The following is a 27,608-nucleotide window of genomic DNA, read 5'->3' on the forward strand; positions in this document are numbered from 1 at the left end:
TCTACTAAGAACCATGCAACGATACCATGTGAAAATTGTCCATGCTAACCAAGTCTACTAAGAACCATGCAATGATACCATGTGAAAATTGTCCATGCTAACCAAGTCTACTAAGAACCATGCAACGATACCATGTGAAAATTGTCCATGCTAACCAAGTCTACTAAGAACCATGCAACGATACCATGTGAAAATTGTCCATGCTAACCAAGTCTACTAAGAACCATGCAACGATACCATGTGAAAGTTGTCCATGCTAACCAAGTCTACTAAGAACCATGCAATGATACCATGTGAAAATTGTCCATGCTAACCAAGTCTACTAAGAACCATGCAACGATACCATGTGAAAATTGTCCATGCTAACCAAGTCTACTAAGAACCATGCAACGATACCATGTGAAAATTGTCCATGCTAACCAAGTCTACTAAGAACCATGCAACGATACCATGTGAAAATTGTCCATGCTAACCAAGTCTACTAAGAACCATGCAACGGTACCATGTGAAAGTTGTTCGTGCTAATAAAGTTTACAAAGAACCATGTGAAAATTGTCCATGCTAACCAAGTCTACTAAGAACCATGCAACGATACCATGTGAAAGTTGTTCGTGCTAATAAAGTTTACAAAGAACCATACAAAGATACCATGTGAAAGTTGTTCGTGCTAATAAAGTTTACAAAGATACCATGTGAAAGTTGTCCATGCTAACCAAGTCTACTAAGAACCATGCAACGATACCATGTGAAAGTTGTTCGTGCTAATAAAGTTTACAAAGATACCATGTGAAAATTGTCCATGCTAACCAAGTCTACTAAGAACCATGCAACGATACCATGTGAAAATTGTCCATGCTAACCAAGTCTACTAAGAAGCATACAAAGATACCATGTGAAAATTGTCCATGCTAACCAAGTCTACTAAGAACCATGCAACGATACCATGTGAAAGTTGTCCATGCTAACCAAGTCTACTAAGAACCATGCAACGATACCATGTGAAAATTGTCCATGCTAACCAAGTCTACTAAGAACCATGCAACGATACCATGTGAAAATTGTCCATGCTAACCAAGTCTACTAAGAACCATGCAACGATACCATGTGAAAATTGTCCATGCTAACCAAGTCTACTAAGAACCATGCAACGATACCATGTGAAAGTTGTGAACCATGTGAAAATTGTCCATGCTAACCAAGTCTACTAAGAACCATGCAACAATACCATGTGAAAGTTGTCCATGCTAACCAAGTCTACTAAGAACCATGCAACAATACCATGTGAAAGTTGTCCATGCTAACCAAGTCTACTAAGAACCATGCAACGATACCATGTGAAAATTGTCCATGCTAACCAAGTCTACTAAGAACCATGCAACGATACCATGTGAAAATTGTCCATGCTAACCAAGTCTACTAAGAACCATGCAACGATACCATGTGAAAATTGTCCATGCTAACCAAGTCTACCAAGAACCATGCAACGATACCATGTGAAAATTGTCCATGCTAACCAAGTCTACTAAGAACCATGCAACGATACCATGTGAAAATTGTCCATGCTAACCAAGTCTACTAAGAACCATGCAACGATACCATGTGAAAATTGTCCATGCTAACCAAGTCTACTAAGAACCATGCAACGATACCATGTGAAAGTTGTTCGTGCTAATAAAGTTTACAAAGAACCATACAAAGATACCATGTGAAAGTTGTTCATGCTAGCAAAGTACAAAAAATACATTTGTCCCACATACCTGTAATGTGGGAAAATTCACATGCAGATTTGTAATACAAGTCTTGCATATTCATAGTTGCCAAAGAGATTTTATAGTAGTTTGGCTTCATGGATGGATGCATGGAATCTTATAAATATTTATCTTGAGATGGAATCTTATAAATATTTTTCTAGAGGTTAAATTTGTAAATGTGGAGATGGGACAAATTGTATAATAGTCAAAAGTTGTACCAAAGTTGTAGCATATGCAACACAAGTATGGTAAGTATAATATACATAATCTGAATATTACGTAGTGGTAGATAACGATTCCCGTAAATGGCAGGTCTGTGGTTGTACGCAACAGTTGTCTCTGTGATGCTAGTAGTTAAACTACACATGCAGCCTATACAATATATATATATATATATATATATATATATATATATGTGTGTGTGTGTGTGTGTGTGTGTGTGTAAAACTAACCTGTATTAAACTTCTCCAGAAATGAAAACTGCATGAAAATCAAATAACAGTACCCCAGTAACTCCAATATTCTCCCTAAAACCATTGCCCATCTGTCTAGTATTTAAACTGCTAAGTAAACTAAGACCATGCTCCCTATCCGCTGATAACCTCCCTTCCGAATACTTGAAACTTGGTGCCGACACAGTAGCCTACCCCATCAGTATTCTAATTAACCGATCCATCTCAGAATCCACAGTCCCTCAAATCTAGAAAAAATCCATCATAACCCCATTGCATAAAGGTGGAAATACTAATGATTTAACTAACTATTGGTCCATTTCCATTCTCTCACCATTTTCTAAAATATTGGAAAAGTGTATACATACTCAACTACTAATACACCTTTCTGACAATATTCTCCTCGCTGTTACCCAACATGGCACACAGTGCTACTACAGCCTTACTTTCTTTCACTGATGCTATGAACAAAGCTCTGTACTCTGGTCTGTTGACAACAGTAGTCTTATTAGACCTATCCAAAGCTTTCGACACAGTATCACATACTAAACTTCTCCAACAGCTAGCAACATTAGGATTCTCCGAACATATACTTACCTGGTTCACCAAATACCTGAACAACAGACAACAATCTGTCGGATGGCAAAACAGTCATTCTAGTTATCTGGTTAATAAGACTGGAGTCCCCCAGTGACCCATGCTTGGACCTTTCCTTTTTAATGTGTTTATAAATAATCTATACACAGTCTCCCTACAAAGTTCACTCATCCAATATGCTGACAATTCTGCTATCATATCCTCCTCTGGCAACTTCCTAGATCTCCTGAAAATAACACAGAAAGCCTTCTTAACCACAGAAACTTGGCTAAGTCAAGCACTATTACTTCTAAATCCCCAAAACTCTAAGCTACTGCTATTCTCATCTAAACCACCTCCGCCGGACTTGAACGTTTACTCCCAAAACAAGACTGAAATTGAAGTAGTGAAGACAGCAAAATTACTAGGCATTACTATAGGTGACAAACTATTCTTCAAACAAGATATTCTTAAAACAATAAAAAAAAACACATTTTAAACTAGGCAAACTCTACAGACGTAAACTCTACCTGGATAAACCCACAAAAATAATACTGGCTAACATCCTCCTACTCCCTTCCCTCCTCTGTGTTTCCCCATATTTACCAACCTTCACACATCTCTAAGTAACAAACTACAGTCATGGTATTATAAAATTGCAGAATTTGCTTTTGACCTTCCAAACCGCACACACCACTTATAGGCCATTAATGAATTGAAATGATTTGAATTCCCCCATTACCTTCATTATAGCCAACTAACTCGTGCTTATAAACTAATACACAACCCAGAAAACTGCCCATCACTTCATTCTATCCTGCAGTCCTACATCCCCTCCTAGAATGTTTGATCTGTTAATAAACAGCTTCTTAGAGTATCCAAACTCAGTAATAGAGCTGGTCAAACCTTGTATTCACACTCCATATCGAATTATGAATTGCCTCACCCCCTCTATTACACAAGTTGATTTCATAAAAAACCTCTAAATTTGACATAAAAAGCCACTTTCTTAGCAATCACATCTGTCCTTGTGCCCAGAACTATAGGCCACCATAAACAAATTCTAAGATTCTGCTGACTAGCATGACTCTCTTCAATCTCAAGTAATAATTTGTAAATCCTGTTAACTTTATTGACTTTTCTACATCACTTAATGTATGTAAATCACTGTCTTGTCTCTGTAACAATTATTAGGATAAATCCTAAACTTCATATGTATTGAAATGTGTAATTGAACTGTTTATTAGGATTATATGTATTGTCTTTTTTCTCTCAATATAATGAATGCCATTAAAAACACTCACTGTATGTGTATTACTAACACCTAACCAGATTGTATAAAACCTTCTACTCTGTGTACTACTAATCACTAGGATATTGTATAATAATTTTTACACTGTTTTATTATTGTAAATATTATCTGGTTGTAAACATTTTAATTTGTAACTGGAGCTTTTCTCCCCGGGCCTCCACAGAAAATGGGTTTCTGACCCAATGGACTTTCCCAATCAACAAATATCAATAAATAATAAACAAAATATCTTCCACTGCAAATGCAGCTATTATATCAATAGGCTTGCATGTAGATGTGCTGAAAAGTTTATATACAGAGTTGCAGTTATGTGTGAGCTTAACTTTGAAGTACTGGGTTTGAGTCAAGTTTCAAAACTATACTACCTTCAGCCATCATGCACCTCCATCATGTTCCTAGGAATTTGTTCCCAGTGGTTAATGTAGTTAAAAATTGAATAGAAACACATTCTGATAAGCACCTTCAAACCGAAAGAAAACCAATTGTGTAAAATATATAAGAAGGTGCACCATGAGCCAAATGGCTTAAAAAAGATGTAGCTCCAGTTGTTAAAACACAGGTTTATTGACACACTGCTTAACAGACATGCAGTAGGTTATGTGCTTCTTTCACGTTATGTTTACATAATCATTAAATCTAAATCCATCTGTTCAACTATACACATGAACAAACAAACACATCACAACAACAAACACAAACTGACAAATACACAATGTAACAAATTAATTAACATAAATTATTAAAAAAACATTAAAAATCTTAAGGTATTAAAAGGTATTGGGGTCTATTGGCTATAAAAGTTTAAAAACAAATAAATTTATAAGATTAGCGCTAAATCTTCTAGCCAAAATAGACTTTCTATATATATGTATAATATTTAATTTTTAAGATTTTATGATGTTTGTATTTTAATTAATGTCAGAAACACATTCTGGTTAACATTTGCTACAGATAGTGGACAAGGAATTTAGTTGTAGGACATTTGCATTATACAATTCTACAGTTCTGTCTGCTCACGCTTCTTTCATGTGTTTTGCAAAATATAATTTCTAAATGATTTTTAACTTGTAAGATACAACATTTCCCATCATTGTTCAAAGTTATATATGTTGTTAACTTGATGATGAGTGTAACCTTATGTTAAAAAAGGATATTCTAAAGTTGTAAGCCATATCCTGATTACCTAACTCCTGGCCAACCACCACAAACTTTCCATTGCACAACAATCTGAAATTTTCTGAACAATTCTGCTATTCCGAAGAAAAAAAATAGTAATTCCTTGCCTTGTGTTTCTCCTCCAAACGTTTTAAAATCTAGAGTTAAGGGTGTCCGCCATGGATAGGTCTCTAGTAATCCATCAAGTATGCCTCTAAATTAAAAAGAAAGAAGACATATTAACATGTCATAAAGTACCCTCTTGCCTTATTTTATGCATTTTTTCAGAGAGCTGCTTGTTACAGAGAGCAGCAATCTATCTAAAGACCAACATGTTTCTGAGATGAGCTGCTCACTTAGGTAATACTTGGGACTCTGTGTAGACATAAGCCTAAACAAATCTGTATCTATATCCATATCTATATCTATATATCTATATCTATGTCTGAGTGCATTCCCTAACATCAACCTGCAGAAACGTAAATACACATTACATTGATTTCTGCATGTTGAGTCTAACTAAAATAAAAGAAATATTGAAACTATACAGACTGCAAAAGGAAACAAAGATTTTCCATTTTTGATTGGTAAAGTGAGGGGAAAAAAAACAGTATTTTAATATATTATTTGCCTGAGTTGTGATACTCTTAGAGAAAGTTCTTTTCCAGAAGGTAATATGTAGGGTTGGGGTTAGGTTAGCACATATGATAAAGGGAGGGGCTGATCTTAACCTTATCCCCAGCCATGCACATTACCTTATGAAAAAGATTTTCCCTAACACTACACAAGGCAATCACTCATGCCCACAATACTAAATATATCCTGTTATGTAGCCATTATTCTAAGCATAACCTGGAAACACTTGCACGCGAGTGCACACACACACACACACACACACACACACACACACACACACACACACACACACACCATCCCCTATTGCTGAAACGTGTGGTATATCCAAAAGCACTATTTGGAGAAAAACACTAAACTTCACGTAGGAACAGCTGACATACAGCAGAGGAACTGTCAACATTTCAAACACTGACGTTTCTGGTACTCAAACATAAATGACTGATAAAAAAAATAAATTGTTTAGATTAATGATCCCAGGCAGCAAATTATTTACCACTGTTGTCAATAACAAGTACATATATTGGATCAGTATTCATTTACTAGGCCAGATACATCCTTAGAAATTAAATATATTCTCAAGGTTCATATGTACACATATACAAAATATTGAAATAGGTATACCTGTTTCTTCCAGGGTCTCTGAAACCTTTGGCAAAGGGATTTCTGTCTATTTTCAGTTTAGTGATCTGAATAATTTAAAAGGAAATGAAAATAATATGTTAATGCAGTAATGAATCTATATTTAAGCAGTATTATTTTAATATTTAGCAAGTCACAAATACAGAGGTTCTGTACCTCCTATGGAAGATCACTTTTAATTAGCTTAGTACTGTACTTACCATCATCTCAGAACCCTGAAACAATGAATATTACAGCAAGTAAAGCAACATACAATACAAGTTAATAGGCTGAATGAATCTAGTTTCCTCTAAAAGTTCTTACTTTTAATCATATGTTTGGTATTTATTTCACGGATTTGGTATATTGCAGCATTTGTGGGTATTCTCTATCACCACATGTCCCGAAATAACTTAGACACCAGTATGAAATTTCTCCCTGAATTATTTTAAATTTTGTATTGCTCTTTCCCATTTATTTAGGAGGCTGAAAGCTCTCATGTCTTGACAAAGCTTCACTTTGAGTTACCACCCTGCTGTGTCCTGTCCCTCTGCTATCCTGACAATTGATCACTTCTACCCATTATACCACCCTGCAGTGTCATTATACCACCCTGCAGAGTCCTGTCTCTTTGCCATACTGACAATTGGACCCTTCTACCCATTATACCACACATTTTCATAAGCACAACTACTTGTTAAGAGGAGATGTATTGCCCTCTGTCACCAATATGTGTCTTTTTCCCCATACCTCAACCTGTCAGTATACTACCTTTAATGTCACCCCAAATCACAAGAAAGAGAAGTACAATTATTTACTTTTCTGTGAGTTGGTGTAACCTCAGAGCTTGTACATTTGGGAATCAGGAATGTATGAGCATAGTCCTCCCTTGGGAAGATTCAGAGAAAATCCCTGCAAAAAAAAAATATATATATATATATATATATATATATATATATATATATATATATATATATATATATATATATATATCATCATATGGATCTATGTTAGAAGCTTGAGTTTTCAGAAACCCAAAATTCAGATTGTCAAGGTGACATGATCAAGTTTCCAAACAAACTTAAAAAAACAACAAAAATCTACCTTTTTTCTATATTTTTGCAAGGGGGCTGTGCCCTCCACACCCCCTATATATTATATATGCCAACTGCGAGATCGCACTACAGTGGGAAATGGGTAAATTCCCCCATTCTCACTGTACCGTGATCTCCATTCAAAAGCTTCGAGTTTTCAGAAATTCTATCATATCATCTTGACAATATGAATTTCGAGTTTCTGAAAACTTCAGCTTCTGAAGGGGACCCATATATATATTCATATATATGTATATATACACAAAACACACACATATAAGTTCATTCCCTTTTGTTTGTTTTTGTTGTGGAAATCACATGGGGAGGTGAGGTGATTTGATCAGGAAACTGGGCACCTGCAACATAAGCAGTAGAATATAAAAGCAGACTAATACTGCACACTCAGGCCAGACTAATACTGCACACTCAGGCCAGACTAATACTGCGCACTCAGGCCAGACTAATACTGCACACTCAGACCAGACTAATACTGCACACTCAGGCCAGACTAATACTGCACACTCAGGCCAGTTTCAGGTAAAGTAAATTAAGACATCGGTTCAGTTTAACCTCCAGTTTAAGAGTTCAATATATACTCATGTGGTCTACCAATATAGCACAGAAGGTTAAGGATTGGAGTTGGTACTGAGTACTTTAGTCATTTTGTACTTCATTCCCTCTGTCATCACTTGCATAATGTGTTGTTGTGAGAAAATCATTTAATCATATTAGTGATCTCTGTGACCTCCAACCCACTCCACCTAAAAGAGGCTGATTTCCGCCTAACAGGCTTAAGTTATTTACAAAATGAATAGGAAAAAATCTGTTTGGAATGTGTGATTTTGTGACCTCATTGTTAAACAAGCTGGTTATTTCTGTTTTATGGTTCAAAATTTCAAAGGACATTGCAAGAAATTTTAATCAGAATGAAGTAAGATATACTCAGTCATATCTTTTTTAAGTGTAATAAGGCTGTTTCTTTAGCAACCAAGTATAAAGTATGTTGCTTTACCCAAAAGCTTTTGCTTTGTATAATTTGCCTTGTGCTTTTTAAGTATTGTCTTTCTTTTTTCCATGAAATTTGTAGTGCATTTGAAATATTTTAGGGGATTTAATACCATGTAATTTGATCAAGATTTTATTCATGAAAGAGATATGCATGGTAGCTGTAGATATCACAGTCTTTCAAGGGTACCAGTACTCAAGTGCACTGCTAAATGCTGTAGGGAACAGTGTATTACCATTATTCATGGCACAGATAAGTGTCATGTGATTTCTCATATTTCAGTTCCCAAAATCTCCAGTATACTGTTCCCAGATGTGTCTGTTCAACTTTAAATGTATTAGTCTCTTGTATACCCATTGCTTGGTCTGATTCCCGATGGTTTGCAAGAGGCTCACAGGCCCTTTGTAGTACTCCTATCCCATGTCCCTATGCAATATCTGTGTGGTATACAACTTGATTGGATTCAGTCCTGCAGAACCATCAGAACTGCATCTAAGGTCTTAGCCCCAATAATCACCCCACTGTGGGGGATTTGCCTTCACACCTTCATACATATTTAAACTTTTACTGGTGGTTTACTAATGTAGAGTAAAGGAGCTAATACTTAGCAAGTTAAGTCTTGGTGAGTTCAGAAAATGAAACTTTATTTTACGTATTTGCTGATGAAGTCCACTGGACCCAAATAAGGAGCACTGTCTGGCTAAGTGACTTATGTGATTATCTCAGAGTCACACTGTAGGTAAATGATGGTGGAAGACATCAAACATAGTACCACTGAACAGGAAGTAGCTTATTAGTAGTTTTATAAGCCAGTGGTTATAAGAGAAGTCATCTGCTGCTGCTTCAGTATCTGAAAAGTTATTTCATTTTATTTTCTGAAATTTGAAAAGATCACATTTTCATAAAACTGTGGAGCAGAATAAAGACCACACTAATATACTTTGTCAAAGCACTGTCAGTATCAAACAGAAGCCCAAGAACCAGAAACAGAAAAGTATACAAGGGTTTTATTCTGTTTTACTATAGCTCAGTACACTGAACACAAGAAATGAGTCTTTAACTTATAAACGATTCACAAAAAGTTTAGGAGCAGTCCTGCCTTTATGCATGCCTGTTTTGAAGCAGTTGTTTAATGTGGGTAATAAATGATAACATGAGAATGCACTTATGTCATGAATCAGATTGATATAACAAAGTAGGAATGAACAAAATACTAAACCAGAATGGAAATTAAAAACTCCAACAGTTGTTGTTGTGTCTTTCGGCTTTTCCTGGTTAAGGGTCGCCACAGCAGGACTCCGGTCCGCTAATGATTGGCAGTAGATTTTTACGTGCCGAGTTGCCGGCCCTGATGCACAACCTTCAACGAAGGTATGCCCATTCACGCATGTCTCCACACAGAAGACGCTCTAGCTGAGAATTGAACAGGACAAAATCTTACTGTGAGGTGCCAACACTACCGCAGCACCACCACCGCAGTAAATGTAAAAAATGTCTTTTAATGTAAAGTATTTTGTTATATTACCTCAGAATGTCACCACAACTGTTATTAAACAGAAAAAAAAATTCAACATATAAAACATTTGAAAGCTACATGATAATGAAAACACAGTATTAAAAAGTTATTTAAAAGGCATATAATAAAGTCAAGGTAATCAACTGTATGTAGTTAGAGACTTTAAATAAAATGTTATATTTATATCATGATTTAAGCTTGGTGACCTATGGGCAACTTAAAATAACTGCCACCATAGTTCTTTAACCTCTAAAACATTATTGTTGTTTGTCTTTCGGCCTTTCCCGGTTAGGAGTCACCACAGCAGAACTCTGGTCCGCTAATGATTGGCAGTAAATTTTTACGAAACGCCGAGGTGCCAGCTCGAAGCCCAACCTTCAATGAAGGCATGCCCATTTACGCACACATGTCTTTCGAATGCTACCCAACCACGGGGAGGACATGCAGACTCCACACAGAAGGCACTCCCAATCCAAGCCGAGAATCGAACAGGAGAACCTCTTGCTGTGAGGTAACAATGCTACCGCCGTACCACCGTGGCATACAACCTATAAAACATTATTAAATTCATATTTTCTCACTTTCCCACTTACATTGTGAAATGCAAAGGAAAGATAGTGTGCTTGTGTAAACAAATCATTTGGACTATCATGTCTTTTAATTACATATATATATGTGTATGCACCCTGAAGTGATGCAACAATGTTCTGGTGGTTTTAACTTCATAAAAGTGACTGCAACTGAAGTTCTGTTAGAATTTAGAGTTCATGCCAGGAAATTGAATCTTGTACATGCTTTAAAATATGTTACATTTCTTGACTGTGTTTCTGTGAGTTGCATTAAGAAACTTTCTTACTAGGATCCCACTCTCACTCACACATTATACGCTTTTATGAAAACTTCTGAGTTACAACTGATAATTAGACCTACACTTCCTGGTCACTCCCTAAACATAATCCTAAATCTCACTCCCTAATTCAAATGCCAAACACACTCCTTAACATAATGGTAAATCTCACAGTTGCTCCCTAACCCTAATCATAAACCCTACACTTGAATCCTCACAATTGCTTCCTAACCCTAATCACAGACTCTTTTCCTTAACCTTAACCATATTCCTAAAACATCAAGTTGCTACCTAACCCTTTTTGAAAACTCTGCTACCTCATCCCAACCCTAAATATCCCTGTAGCCCCTAAACTGAGCTGCTAAACTGTCACTTATTCCTACTTCCTCTCCATTGTTTTTGCATTTTCCTTGCGGAGACATGAATACCCGTTTACATGGAAGTCCATGCAAGCTTCCTGGAACATGAATACTCAGCTGTAAGAATGTGGCCTGTACGTAACATGGAACATGAATACTCAGCTGTGAGATTGGGGTCTGTACACAGCTGGGACTCAAACAAATGAAATGTAAACAGTGAAAGTATAAACTGCTTTTAGCTCTGACCAGTGACTGCATTCTACTAATACTTTTTTAAAATATAGCTAGAAGTATTTAGTTGTATTATGGGCTTTTTCATCAGGCCTCACCAACCCACTTCATGTTCAAGTATGCTTGCTTTACACAGTTCCCATAATAAGTCATTCAATGTGTTAATTTGTAAAAATGGAAAGCACAACATAGAGTTATTAGAAGCTAATGTGTTTTGAATTACAAGTTCTGAAAGTTATGCAAATTAATCTAGATGCTGAACAGGTACTTAAAATAACTGATACCTCCTTCGTTTACATCAGAAAATGTAGCAATCTGCAAGAATAATTTGATTTTGTCCATTTTTTTTATTTTCACTCCTTATTTATGAGTCAGACAACTGATTCTTATCTAAAACATGATGTGCAGGTACATTGTGTTCCTTACAGCAGTATGAATAAATATAACATATCAAAACAGTTATACCTGCTGATTTTGGTATGCTGTGACAGTAGTGAATTCTGTTTCCTTAAATGAGAAGGTATACACCCCTTCAGTTGGTAGAGTTTGAATTTGTGATTGATCATACTGGCAGTCTTGTGTAATCACATGGACCCTTACTTTGTACTTGTGCATCGACTGCAAAATTATCTGCGGAATACATAAACAACATTATTTTGTAATTAAAAACTGTAATGAAAAACTGACAACGCAAATTAGAAAAATTCTGATATACATTAAAAAACAATCACTTAATTTCAGGCTTAATTACCTGTAAGTTTGTTTCTTGTTGTTATATTTTCTGTATCCAGATAAATAACTGACTTCAAGTTGAATACACTGATTTTTAGAATTTTCATCTTTGTGGAAACCTGACCATCTTCTACCATTACAACAATACATACATTTCTTCATCTGCACCTTAAACATATGCACATACATGCAAGGAACTGTATGCATAATGAAACAGTTATTTGCATTCTGAAAGAAAGTCTGACATTGTTCCAGAATGTGTAATAATATCTTTAATTTCTTTAGGTGTATGCCATAAAACAGTACAAGTGAAACATTTTTTACTATAAACTACATTTTGCTTACAAGGTAGAACAATATAAAATGTTAAACAGTGTCCAAAGTCCATTACTAGATCTCAGATCCATTAATTATATTAATTCATTTTTGTGCTACTTGAATGTGTTACCTAGAGATAAAGAAGTAATGAATATTAAGCAAAACTACTTGTTAAGCTAAGCAGTGGCCATTGAGCTGTTCTGGATATTCATTTTTGCTGCTTTTTCAAACTTTAGTTTTGTTATTTATGTTTCTTTACTAAGGTCTGCCCTTTGAGTATAATTGAAAATTCCCATTCCTTAATCTGTTTTTCCTAAAAAGCTTTTCCTGTTGATGTTGAATAGATTTGCATAATATTTACCTGCCAAAATTTAAAATTTCCACTGGCACTCCCAGAACTTCTGTTTAAAATCTGTTTTCTATCTCAATTTTGAGATGAAGCAGAACCTTGTCTAAATCCCAAGAAATGCTCAATGTATTTACAGTGACCTCTGAGATGTAGGGACCCGCATGTTCTGCTACATCACAAATATCAGTAGGTGTGTTTGGTTCTCATTGTCTTCACATAGCATCCATCTGTGCTTTTTCCTTGATTAGAATATGCATCCAATAGGTTGAAAAATACATGGCATGGAAACACAATACAAGAGGCTTTCTGACCTATCCTAAAGTTCATGCCCATGTCATGTCAAACTTCATCTGATGAACCACAAGACTCAAAATGTAGTCATCCAAGCACTGTGTTTCAAAACTGTTGCTATTTTTTTTTATTTCACAGAAGGAAAAAAAAGGCAAATACTTTTTTTTTTGTGTGCAAAAATACATTATTGCCACTTCTTCAAATCATACTACCCTGTGAGGTAATTGTATTACATATCAAGGGGTGTGGACTCCCACCTGCATAAAATGCCAATTTCAGATAAATGTCTATTTGTGATTTTGTATCACAGTTTTGTGCATTTGATGTGAAATGTTAGATGGTTTGGAAGAAATCTTTTTTTTTTCTCTTTTTACTATTTTAACAGTTGTAGCTGAAAGCAACAGTCATTTCTGTAGTGTTTCTGGCTGAAATTATCTCTAATATGGGTTTTTGGTGCTTCTTTTGACCATAACATACTTGGCAATGCAAGTCAATCCTCCCCTTACTATATGCTATTGAGTAAAGTCTAGTGAAACATTCTTCCTAATTCATGGTTTGCATTGAGGTGTTTTGTTTTCAATAACATTTATTACCAAGACATGAGAAAGTGAAAATTACACTAAACTCCACCTGTCGGCCTTTTAAAGAATTATAGTATGATTTAGGATATTTAGATTTCCAGATACAGTAGTTAAACCATTAAATGGTAGTTTTACTAGTTATTTAAGGGGGGTCTAAAATGCTTATTTTCTCCTCTCTACTATATCAGTTCCATAAACCTAGCAAATGCTTACAATGCATTGTGAACTGTGACTCACAAATGCTGAAATATTTATTAGACAATGCAAGACACTGCCTTCCAAATAATCTGAATATGAGCTAGCTAAATACAGCATGGAATTTTCTTAGTGACAGTTAAGTCAGTTGTAGTCATTTTAGTAATACCAGATTTCGCAGCATATACCAAGGTAGAAAATTTAAGAGTAACCACTGTCAGTAGGTAAGCTAAGTGCATATCTGTAGTCACATCTTTGTGACGTGCTGTGCAGTACTGGATGGTATTGTAATTGTTCCTGAGAAACACTGGAATTATGCAGTTAATCAAGGTGGAAAAAGTAGATTTCTGTCTGCTATATATAGATCATCTGAGTAACACAAATTAAAAGGGTTTTTTAGAGTTTTATTTCTTAGTGAGTTATTAAAGGATGTGAAGGCAACAAAGATGTTTATTTTGAGTATTTTTTTATTGCTCAGATGCCAGTGTAATGACAGCAAGCAGTTTGGAGCTACTGTAAGCACTGCTTCTATTATACCATATTACTGGCTGGAGTTATTGTCTTGCATATTAATAGAAATAAAAATAGTGTTATTGCAAACTTCTTTCTATGCCGTAGATATACTTTAAAAAGTGCCACATGTTGTTTTAGCTTTGGAGAAATAATTTGGTTATCTTGTGATCTAGAAATATTAGATCAGGAGAAGAAGAAAGCATAGAAAAGGGAGGCAAGAAGCCTTAATAAAGAAAAAAAAAGTAATAGGAGTTATAAGCCATGGTGGTGCAGTGGTAGCATTGTCACCTCACAGCAAGAGGTTCTCCCGTTCGATTCTCGGCTGGAGCGTCTTCTGTGTGGAGTCTGCATGTCCTCCCCATGGTCGAGTGGTGTTCGAAAGACATGCGTGAATGTGCATGCCTTCGTTGAAGGCTGGGCGTCAGGCTGGCACCTCGGCACCATAAAAAAATCTACTGCCAATCATTAGCAGACGGGAGTTCTGCTGTGCCGACTCCTAAACGGGAAAAGCCAAAAGAAGAAGAAGGAGTTATAAATAAACATGTAGCATAAAATGAAACGGAGGTGAAAAAAAAAACTTTGGTGATAACATTCCCTTTCAACAGGCCTAGGAGAGGTGGAATGAATAGATGTTTAAAGCAGACTGATAGCAGGTTAATAAACAGTGACTCATTTCTTCTCATTTGTGTTTCAAGGAGAATCTGAGAGCAGAGTCCAGTACGGGGAAAGCAGAGTAGGATATTTGTAAATAGGAAAAAATCAGCAAATGGGAAAGGTAAACATCACATACTCAACAGTAGATGCATGAGTAAAAATGTCACACCACCAATGACTATTGGTTGCTACTAGCTCTGCTACTCATTCACCAGGTCTACCTGTGGCCAGTGAGGACATTAAGGACCCTGATGCAGTATCATACTGCTTCTGGGGAGTGTTATTCTTTATGCCCTAACCTTCCCTTCTCACTTCATGTGTGGGGGAAAGACATACAAGGTGGACATATTGGCATATTGTCTCTCTTCATAGAGACTCAGCCAGTGTTCCCTGCCTATTCTCCCTTGAGGATAATGCCCCCTTGTGCAGCCCCAGCCTACACCAGGGATTGGCCATGAGCTGTACCCAAGTTCACATCTTCACCCTAGGCATGCCCATTCTTACCTGCCAGGGCCTCAGATGAGCAAATTACTAATTAAACATGAGCCACAGCACTGAGTAAATGTGGGTAACCCTTTAATAATTAATAACGTTCTTGAAACGTACAGTAGACAATACTGAGGAGCGTGACTAAGGAAGAAGATAAGAATGAACTTAGTCGTGTTTGGGAAGAAAAGCTGCAGGGCCAGCTGAGTTGCTTTCTGTAGTAAAGGTGATGGTAGATAGTATTTTATAGGGTACTACCTAAACTGTACATTCTTTGCCAACAGCAGGCTTTGATTGTGCACTACCGAAGGACATCAGAGGTCATTCATTCATTTTCTGATACCTGCTTTATTTTGTTTAGGGCTGTAGATGAACAGACAGTGGGCAAAAGACAGATAAACTAATTTAAGAAAGGACAGTAGTATAATATAAGACACACACACACACACACACACACACACACACACACACACACACACACACACACACACACACACACACACACACACACACTTACACTCACGCTTGTCCGCTCATATAGTAAGTATACAAATATTCATAGTTCATAGGTAAGTACTAGGCTAGCTGCTCTTGTGGACCATTTTAAGCCTAGCCAATCTTTCTTCCAAAGGTGAGAATTAAACTCTGTACATTGTGTCTGTAAGGTAAACACCTTAACCATTATACTAAGCTGCATCCCCCAATCAGTTGATACCAGCTTCTGGTGAAAAACATTGAGGTTCATGTTAGGTAAGCAAGCAGCAAATGTTGCATGTTCATCACAGTAAAGAAGGTGAAGTACAGGAAAATATATACCCTAGTCAGTACCATGGCATACAGCGGTAAAGCTCTGCCTGCAACCCATGCTGTTCATGGTTACTGGTAATCTGAGTATGCAAGGATCCAGCCAGTGAGGATGGCATTCAGCAGTTGATGGCAGCTCACCCATTTGCAGAGTGGGTAGGTAATCTAAACTGATGGCACACAGATTGCATAAGAGCAGAGGATGAGATTCTCCCCAAACAGTGTGCAGTCTTTAGCTGGGGGATCAATTTATGTATAGAAGTATACATGGATCAACAGGTCTAGAACTGTGGCAGTGCAACTTGTCTAGGCAGGGGGTTAGACTAAGCAGGAAATTCTGGTGGCTGACTGGATGATAGTCCTTACCAGGGGGAGCCGATGGTCAGCAGGCACTGGGGAGAAAGAAGACTGAGAAAATGTAGTGCTGGGATGACTGATTGTGGGGAGTCAAGTGGACGCTAAGACACTGGAAAAGTGGAATCATTACTTGTCTTAATTGCACAGAACTTTAAAGGTCAGTATCCAAATATACCAGGCTACATTACTAAGGGGACTTATTAAGCCACAGCTGAGATAATGCCCACGTCTCCTGACTCTACAGAGGAAGACTGAGCAAGCAGAGCATGTGCAGATAAAAACTAATACGTCTGTAGAGAGTGTGTACAAATGAAATCCATTAAAACTGAGAAGGAGTGGCGAAGTGGGACTACAAAGAAAGATTAGAAGGAAGAATGTTTGATTTGTACCTGGTCACATATAGTATAACAAATATATCATCAGATGGCAAGGGTACGAAGCTAGGTTTAAGATAAAAGACAGAGAGAGAGAGATGGTGAGGGGACCTGTCATACATAGGAGCTGAGGTAGAAGGTGATTCCAGGTTGATTTAATACAATTCTTTTTCATGGAGAGGTTAGCAAAGTCATGGAATCCATTACCAGAAAAATGCTAAACAGTGATGAAAAGGGATTTATGGCTATCAGGAAGAAGAAGAAATATTAGTCTATGCGTACTAGGTGATACAGCTGAAAGAAGCATCACATTATCATCATTTAGTTGGAGACCTCAGACCACAAGTCTTCCTCCATCATCTCTTCATGTGACTTTGGACTCATATTATAGAACATATATCTCTATGCACATTTTAGGACGTGTACCTTTGGCATGGTAACTGAAACCTCATCTGGCTTTACTAAAAATGTGAAGATTAGAAAAAGGAAAAAAATTTAAAATTCAAAATTATATAATAGTATACTATGAAAACTGGGGAATATAGATTACAGACTGCAGCTGTTCTTATCACACTGTCACAAATTCACAAGCTTGTGTTACAAGATAGTATGGCAGGATCATTCGGTAGCACTAGAGACAATAGTGCATTGCAGTACCTCGATAGTGCTTTACTGAAATTGTAATATTTTAATAGATAGGGACATCTAGCAATACACTGATAAATTCCATCACATTTTCTTTACAGAAGGAATATTTTGAGTATGTTCCAACCACCTGAAGTCCTTCTCAGCATTATACAGAAATTTGAAGCAGTCCTCATTAAATAATATCTGTCTTTAATATTTGCATCTCATAGCAACTAAGTAGAACAGTTGCCACTATCACAGTAACCAAACTGATGATTATTTAAAAAAAAAATTAGACTTACCATTTTTTCACAGAATGTGATAATGTAGTTTTTTAATGTATGTTGTCTTGTTTTAAAATACATATGCATTTCTTACATGCTCAGACTGTAACAGACAGATGCATATCAGAAACTTAATCTATATAAACAGGTAGGTATTTGCAGGTGGATTGAAGGGATAGAAATAACCTTTGATGTGGTAAAAGGTGGTTCTCTATAAAATATATATATATATATATATATATATATATATATATATATATATATATATATTTTCACCAGACTGATATATTTCACTTTATCATGCATTGTCAGAAGAGAAATGGTCTATATGTGGGACCTCATGAATAATTAATTATCCAGTTAGTCATGCTACACTATGCAGTACAATGGCTCCTTAGTCATCTGACTATTGCCTACAGCAATATGTCTTCTATCTCATGCCAAGCTAAGGCTAACAGTCAAGAAGGAACAGACAGAAAGAGAATTTCCTTTTCTTATTTTAATTCTGAATTGTAAAAATTCGGATTATATCAGCTGTCTCTGCAAAGGGCAACATATAAATCAGATATATTGTAATACATGCCCCAGGGCAGAGCTTTAATAGATGTCTTTTCATGATTTTGTGGATACCCACCAGTGACTAGCGATGGTATATTTGCTTATGTTTAGTGTGCCCACTTTTGTAGCTGGAGGTCTACCATTTCCTCATGCAGTCAGACTCAACTGTCCTTGCAACTACTCATAAGGAGTTTTGAATCAGGCCAAGAAAGTAAAAAATACAGTCATAACAGCAGCTGAGTAGATGGCAAAATATGTCTAAGAATGTTCTGGGTGTAGTTTTCTCACTTTGCCATAATTGATTTGCTTACCTCAAGTCTTGCTATAGGGTTGAGAGCATGCCCTATAATTTCATCTGCCCACGTTTTGTGTAGTCATGCCATGTTTACTATGACCATTATATAATCTTATCATATATTCATTTAATTAGTGTGCTGATGCATTGGACTGTTTTTTTTTTTTTTTGCTCCTGATAATCGGTGCCTTGGCTTACAACGGTCAGCAAGGATTACTTTATTTACTGAGTTCATGAAAACTAAAATCATATTAAACAAATTTGACTTTCAGGTGTCTGTCTGCTTTGCTGACATGTAATGTACATGTCATTGTCTCTATGTGTTTAAAGTATAAAATCCTGAAACATATTTAACACTCAAAAGAGTGCTCAGCATTAGAGAAACAATAGAAATGGCATGTTAGGTATAATCTGGATTTTCATACATGGTATGTAAGAATCATGTATCTAAGGGTACCAAACGTATGATGATTATGGAGTATTCATGATCATTTAAACAGAACATGGATGATATAACAACATTTGATAAATGTATGCAATAAAACTAATGTAATATGCTATAACAAGTGTGGTTGCAAAATATGCTGACTGTATGCTTAGGTGGCCAGCATGTACAGTATAGAGGAATACATGAGAAAATGTATTTCTTCTAAGATATTTATTTGTTATGCTTTACCTACATCACAATTTAGTCCAATCACCGACTCAAGAGAAGGAAAATGAATTTACATGATAGAAGGATATTTGTAGAAGTCTGTCTGAAAAGTAGGAGTTCATGCAAAACTAAATGACATTCAGCTGGAAGACTTAAGACTACCATTCTTTTTCACTGGGATGAAAACAATATCTAATGCAATGCAACGTCGTTCATGTGTAAAGATACACTAACATACTATGACTTTGATGGGGAAAAACTCTTCTAGGAGTTCTGAAAATGTGTGTTCATAACTACTGTGACATTTATTTAGAACTAATAATTACATTTTTGACAGAGATAAAGATCGCTGGATGCTTGCAGAAAAATGAGGCAATGATAGAACAAGTATGACTTGGAAAGATGTACACAGAACATAAGACCCTCTGAATTGTCCTAAAGTATTTTTTCTGTGAAAGTATTAATAGATTAGCAATTTATGCACTTATAGACACTACAACAGAACTATTCCAGCCATGTCAATAACGCTACATATTTTTAAAAAAAATCAATATTTTGATTTTATTGTTTGTAGTTTCTTAATGCAACATGTGTATTTACCAGATGGATTTGATAATTTATTCTGAGTAATAAATCCAGTCATTTCAATATACCCAACTTATTTTTGTGGCCTGGAAATGATCTGTACATGCCATTTATTTTATAAAGGGACCAGCATCCTTTATGCATCACATTTTTACTAATACAAACATGTTGGCTTATTTATCTACTTTTCTGAATAAAAATAATACACATTTATGATGTAATTAAACCTGACCTGATCATATCTTTGATTTACTGACTGTACTTTTTGTCTGCTAGGAAGATGTCATGAAAATGCAGCCGGTAAATCATAAAAAATACAGCCATCAATAATCTGAGAAGTAAAATAATTAGAAGACACAGTACGCTGGAAATATCTCTAAATCCTGGTAAATATAGATTCAGTTAAGTAGTTTTTAATTCACTGTTATAACAGTATGATTAAGAACTAAGCAATAGTGATTTTATGAAACATGATTAAAATTAAAAAGCAAGTCATGTTACATGCACTAATAAGGAAATGGATCACCTAACATTTGCCAAGCAGTCTTTGATTACAAGAGCTATGATCTGAATATCTGATTGGATGAGTAATTTTTCCTGCATTCATTGTCCATGCTCTTTCATGCCAGTGCAATTCCATTATTGCGTTTGAAAGAAATCAAGGAAACGTGAGTGCACTCTGAAACCGACATATGTGTTTGTTGACCTATGTCAACGTAAAGCACAGATGAAACATACTTTTGTTGTAGTCAGCTAAAGGTGAGGATTCCAAAGCTTCCATGTGAACTTGAATTCCCCAGAGAGAGACATTTGTTAGCTATATAACAACATATGATACTATAATGCATGTTATAAGCAAGTCTATAAATACTTATGTTTGTTTTCTGTAGCAGTGTGTTGAAAAATGTAAGTATTGTTTACTTTCTGTTAGTGAGATCTTTCATAAATCCATTTGCACTGGCAAATAAAATGCAAATGGGCAATATCACTTAGAAAACTAACTGGCTTGTTTGTTAGAAGGGAAAAGAAACTCTTATTAAATATGTCATTTAGGTCTGGTTCAGGTAAAAAAGGCAGCATTGCATGGTTAAACTATATTAAACATATGTGAATACCACTTCATCTGTGACTGAAGTGTTATTAGAAATATAAAATGTTATCTAGTAACTGTTTAGCCCTGACTGCAATTTGTTATATGTGTATCCATCTGCCTGCATTGGGGAAATGAAGATTATGATTCTGTTTAATTATAATAGTGTCTTATTCCTTCTGTGAATATATTGCTACTTCTGGTCTATGGGAAACCAGTCTTGCTCTATTTAAGCAGATGTAAGAATTAAAGAAAGCTATTTTACTTTACGATAATATCATCCCTTCAAGCACTTCTTGACCAAACAGCTTATTTTTTTCCTTGCAAGGTAATGAAATCATTACTTTCAAGATAATGTATTAAAAAAGAGAGAGAATTTCAAGAATTTCAAGATTATGCCAGCTAACATTTGTTTTCATTATCTAAAAAATAAATTGATTGTGCTAAATTATGACAAAACCTTTATTATATACATAAAAGATAGAATGCTGCGTGCTACTGACAAGGAACAAACCTGCTTTCTCTCCTGCAAGCTTGCAGTCTTTCAGTATTTTCTTGCTTACCTTAGGACTCAAGTGTAAATACCATGTTATACACATGGAAACAGAATATATATGAACACAATGTCTTTTCCTTTAATATCGTACAAACATATGTGAAGTTACTGTGGTGGTGGTGCTGCGGTAGCGTTGTTGCTTCACAGTAAGACGTTGTCCTGTTCAATTCTCAGCTAGAGCGTCTTCTGTGTGGAGACATGCGTGAATGGGCGTACCTTCATTTAAGGTTGTGCATCAGGGTCGGCAACTCGGCACGTAAAAATCTACTGCCAATCATTAGCGGACCGGAGTTCCGCTGTGGCGAACAAACATATGTGAAGTTACCAGCTGTGTTACTCACTAGAGGCCTTTTCAAATTTAAAACTGTAAATGCAGTATCATAATGTTCTTTTTAACAACTTGTGTACCCTTTGTATAAAAATGTTATATATTGTATATAATACAAGTAATGTATGAATGCATTTCTTTAATGCTTCTGTTATGCATGTAATTACAGTTATGCCTGGATGTTGCTAAAGAGAGTCCAGCCTCCCTCCTACCTGGATAACAAAAGTGAATAAATAAATAAATAACTACAATAGTTACCAAAGCTAAATCTCCTAACTAATTTCCAAAAATATTTGAAAGCAAACAATAGAAGCTGAGTTGCAGTTGCAATCATAACTGAATCATACTCTGAGAATCCATGTGACAGAAACAGATTAGACTAACGTTTTAGAATAACACATCTACTATCCCTTCTAAAAAAATGTTTTGAACTGGTTTGCCAAGGAAACAAAATTTCTTTTACAAGTCTGACTTCTTGTTTGCGGTATAAATACATGGATCACATTAAATTACCATTAATTAGCATTGGTATTTTTATGGTCATGGATAAAACATAACTATTCATATTTACAATGTACAAATACACAAAAAGCTGGCTAAATCAGCTGTTACAGCTGGACTGTTTGAGACACAATGACAGCAAAAAGGATGAAATGTTGCTCTCAGGAGGAAAGTCATGTCAAGTAGCATGGATTCAGTTTGTCTTTTTTTAGAAAATGTAAGGCTAGACTGTCATGCTATAATGCTAGATATCAAAATACATGGCACTTGTCTGACAGAAGCTGCAATCCCAACCTCAGCAGTAAGGTGTCTTCTGTAATACTCACTGAGGGCTATGGAACAGGTATGTTCCATGACACACAAGGTACAGACATCTCCAAAGAATTTACAAAAAGGCATTCACTCTATGACATTGTATGAGAATAAGGATCTGTAAGAAAGGTCTTGGAGTTCTCATCACCTGGAGTCTGGTTCGGGTTATTTCATTCATAGTGCCTGTCTCTTCAGCAGCTTGGGTGATACTTTCATGCTTTTTCAGCTTTCTGTACCTTCTTATCCACATCAGTGTTTGTTGTAGTACAACTGCACTGATAGGGTCACTGACCTATGGTCAGTGCCTGCATCGATGGGGTCACTGACCTATGTTCCGTGCCTCAGCTCAAAAACCCTCTGTAAGATAGCAGCACAGTGCCCTTGGAGCATGGATTTAGATCACTTGTTCAAGCTATGCAAGCTGTCTGGAGCTTCAAATAAGATTCATCATGGGGTACTCCTATCACTTATGTTTTTCACAGCATCTTTATAGCATGTCTACGTGGTATAAGGTGTTAAATTAAGCAGACTGTGTTGTTTTCAGTGTTACTCAAGACATGACATGATATTATATAGTAAGTTATCTTTATTTCAGTTTTCTAAATAAGGAGTTGCTTAAAAGCTGCTTCATTACATGGCTATGACAGAAATGGAAAATATCAGAAAAAGTTCATCTTTAAACTTTGACTGCTTTTTTAATGGATTTCATTAATACGTCTCTCCTCAGTTGTGAAATGTGGTGATATAACTTTACATCTTCAGCCAAATATGCATTACTATATTTAAAGCAGTCACAATGCACTGAATTCTTCCATGCCTGTTTTAGAATGTGAAAAGGATCAAAAACTTTATATATAATATTATCTGATGAGTATGTAATACAGTGTGACAAGTTTTATTATACATGGAATTTATTTACTATGTTATGCAATACTTTATTATAGCTGTAACGGATATGTATTTGTTCCATACAGCCTCTGAGAATGTCTACTGTGTTGCAAAGATCTAATATAGAAAATGCCAATGAAGAATGAATTTATTTCATAATTTTAAAAATTACTTCATGATATCATGCTTACAAAAATCTAATGAAATACGTGTGCTATTACCAATAAAGTAATATGACAACATTGGTGATCTTTCCTTTTTGTCTAATTGCCTGCTGGCTCCTTAACAGATTTTATTCTCAATATCTCTTCACTAATTTCAGAAACGATGTACAAGATGTCATCTTTGATTACAGAATTTTTTACTTTCTTTCCACCACATCTAAAAAATGATGTTTATAACTGCCTTTCCAGTAAATGCTATTTATCAGTTTTATTACATTCTATCTTACACCATGCTGTTTAACCTTTAAGACCTTTTCTAAACCTAAACAGTGACATGTAGTGAGAAAATGTATACATTTATTCAGGTTCTTTCACACCTCTTGCTACATCATATGATATCTACAACACAAAGTATGTGCATGCACTTATATATATATATATATATATATATATATATATATATATATATATATATACATATACATATGTGTGTGTGTGTGTGTGTGTGTGTGTGTGTGTATGTCGGTGTTTGTTTATTTTATGTGTTTGGCAGCCATACAGGATTTTTATTTATACGCCTTACGTTTCCATCCCAATGCCCAACATGCAATGTTAAGGTTGTTACATATGATGGCTACCTTAAGCTCTTTCTTGGTTGGTAGCAATTTCTGCTGTAGCTATACATCAAACAAAATGTTGATGCATTCTTATCTAATGAGCTTATAAGTATCTGCCAAATAACTTGTTACATATCAGATCACAGAGCTATGCAATCACTAGTTATGAAAAATTCCTTGTATATGACATTCCTTGCTTGTTAGAATAAAAGCGTTAGTGGCCTTCCCTCTGATACTTCATTCCCTTTTTGTTTCTTTTGTTTGTTTTATTTTCAGAAGAATGAAAAAAAATATGAGGCAAACTATATTCTGCCACCAGATATCAGGAAATGTAATTTTCCCTGGAATGTTAATATGGGTATTTTGCTATAACTTTCAGGGATTGTATAAATACATTAGTGCCTGTAATAAGAGAAGAAAAAAAAGAGGATGCCAACTAAATTAATAATAATAAAGAAATAAATCAACTCAAAAGGATGTCTTTAATGACTCCACTGTATGTTTCAGTCAGTGGGACCACAGTAAAAAGTATGCAAATGTCAAAGAAAGTCATTCTTTGCTGTCAGTTTGCTGATTTTATTTTTAATACTCATGAGTGCAGTCTGCACACCCCTTGATCCTGCAGCTAAATGTTTTCATTACCCTATGTTATAATGCACTGTTTCAATACTTAATAAAATCTATGTGTTTGTATTGCCATATAGCTAACAAATGTTTCCAAGTCACTCTTAGCAAATATTTGTTAGTAGAATATAAATAAAAATCAGAGTTAGAGCTTGATTTGCTGCTTTGCTGTACTGGTAGTTATAAGCAACATTCTGCTCACATATGTAACATAAAAAGTAGTAGAATTTTTCCTTATATAATGCTGGACGTTGTTGGTCTAAATACAACATGGTAATGTGTGTGTGTGTGTATATATATATATATATATATATATATATATATATATATATATATATATATATATATATATATATGTATATATATATATATATATATATATATATATATACACACACACACACACAGACACATGTCAAGTTGCAATGAAATATCTAATACTCAAAAAAACAAACTTCAAATAATATAAAAGACTCAATACACAAAAGGCTGAACACTACTAATACTGAATCACAAAACATTGAATAATTGTCTCCAACTAAAAAAGCGCTATAACATAAACCCAAGTTTAAAAAAACATTAAGGATCACCTGAATAATGGTGGTGTTAGGGAAAGGACTTTTAGTAATATAAGATGTAGGGTTAAGGTTGGCACACATAGGTAAGGTGGGCAGGAGTGTTCATGCATGTACATATGCATGCATGTTTGTATGTATGCTTATGGTCGACTTTACCAGCCAGCATACTTTAGACAGAACTAAAGTCAACGCTTGTAAAGCATATACTGCCATTGCACTGACACGGTAACATTCACATTATGTGTTTTAATTGACCTTTTCTTAAAACTGGATGTTCTCTTTTCAGGTACAAAATTGCAAGAGTTTTTCAAACTCATTTTTCAGTATATGAGAACCTATGTCTGTCTTTCCTCCTGCAGGTATAATAGATAAATATTTCTATCGATCTTTTTGAATAACCACATTGTGTTTTCTTTATAGTTGCATATACAGATTTTGCATATGTAAATCAAAACTGATCATGAGGTGTGCATTTAACATTGCATTCTTAAAAAGTCTTGTTGCTGTGATTGATTATAGAAGCATGTAATTGCTTTTACATTATGATATGCATTATTAGATTATAAAGCATATTTCTATGTGAGACAAATGTAATGCAAAATTCATGTTTGGATTAGCATAACAAAATGACTAGAAACATACATGCCCCTTGTCATCCATTTCATTATTGGTGAGCTTAACACGATCAAAGTTGACAATCTGCCTTGTCCAGGTTTCTCCTGAGCAGGGAGAATCAGGATGGATATAGAGTCTCGGTGTTATACATGAGTGGTCTGTGTTTCCTGCCACCATCCACTGAGAGCTATGATATACATACCTGAAAAATAAGTTATAAGAGCTCCTTAGTTTAATTAAAAAAAGAGTAAAAACATTTCACTTACAGTTAATCATCAGACATAATGAATAATAAGTCTGTGGCATAAATCAAACTACAAAAGAAAGAACTTATGTATACTATTATCTAAAAGTTTAAATACCAGTTTGAATGCTCAGATATAATATAATGCAGAGTCTCTATTTACTTTGTATTTTATATGTAATAACTGTAGCAATAAAAGTAGGTTATAAAACCTGTAATATCTGTACAAGCCATAACCACTGGTTAGGAAAGTACTACAGTTATTGTGATTAGCTTTATGTATCATTAATGTTAGTGCAGATTACATGCAACTTATTAACTTGATTTAAAATATAGCAAAACAAATATATGTGTAGAAATATAAATCAACATTTAAAAGATAAAAATAAAGCTGCTAGAAATATTTTAAAGACAGCTGAAACTAGATGCAAATATTTGAAAGCTAAGTGAAATACTGTGGTAAAGCACTAATATAATTCAGTGCCATTTATATTTACATAAACAATAAAGGAAAAATGCTGCAGCTGATGTATATACAATGTTTGTAATGTCTTCAGAAAGGAGCTGTAGACTATTATACTGTGTTAAGTAACCATTCCCATATTTTTACAGCACCACAGGCCCCTTATTTTGTCCTTATCCTTTTAAAGTAATGTCTTTAAAAATATTTTTATCTCTGTAAATGAAATGCTGTGTTGGTACATTAAGCATAAAAAACAGAACTAAATTAAATAAGAAATTACTCTAAAGTCTTAGAAGTACAGCTTATTATAACACAACTTACTACGTGAAACAGACCCAGCATTATTCCTAATATGCTAACAGTTAAGAAAAAAATATAAAATATTGACAGTGTACAATACCCTGTGGTACATAAAAC

General features: G+C 35.1%; 1 protein-coding gene across 1 annotated transcript in view; it reads right to left on the minus strand.

Annotated features, from left to right (window-relative positions):
• The window catches only part of TBX22 (T-box transcription factor 22), a 67,366-nt gene that overhangs the window by 35,814 nt on the left and 3,944 nt on the right, over positions 1–27,608 (minus strand). Inside the window, exons 4-7 of the mRNA XM_044057685.1 lie at positions 26,512–26,686; positions 12,019–12,183; positions 6,504–6,568; positions 5,375–5,460 (exon numbers count right to left, since the gene is read on the minus strand). Of these exons, the coding sequence (XP_043913620.1) occupies positions 5,375–5,460; positions 6,504–6,568; positions 12,019–12,183; positions 26,512–26,686 (491 nt within the window). The remainder of the gene's footprint in view (positions 1–5,374; positions 5,461–6,503; positions 6,569–12,018; positions 12,184–26,511; positions 26,687–27,608) is intronic.

Source organism: Protopterus annectens, chromosome 15.part0 (assembly GCF_019279795.1).
Source record: "Protopterus annectens isolate FY-2018-M chromosome 15.part0, PAN1.0, whole genome shotgun sequence".
NCBI classification, from domain to species: domain Eukaryota; kingdom Metazoa; phylum Chordata; order Ceratodontiformes; family Protopteridae; genus Protopterus; species Protopterus annectens.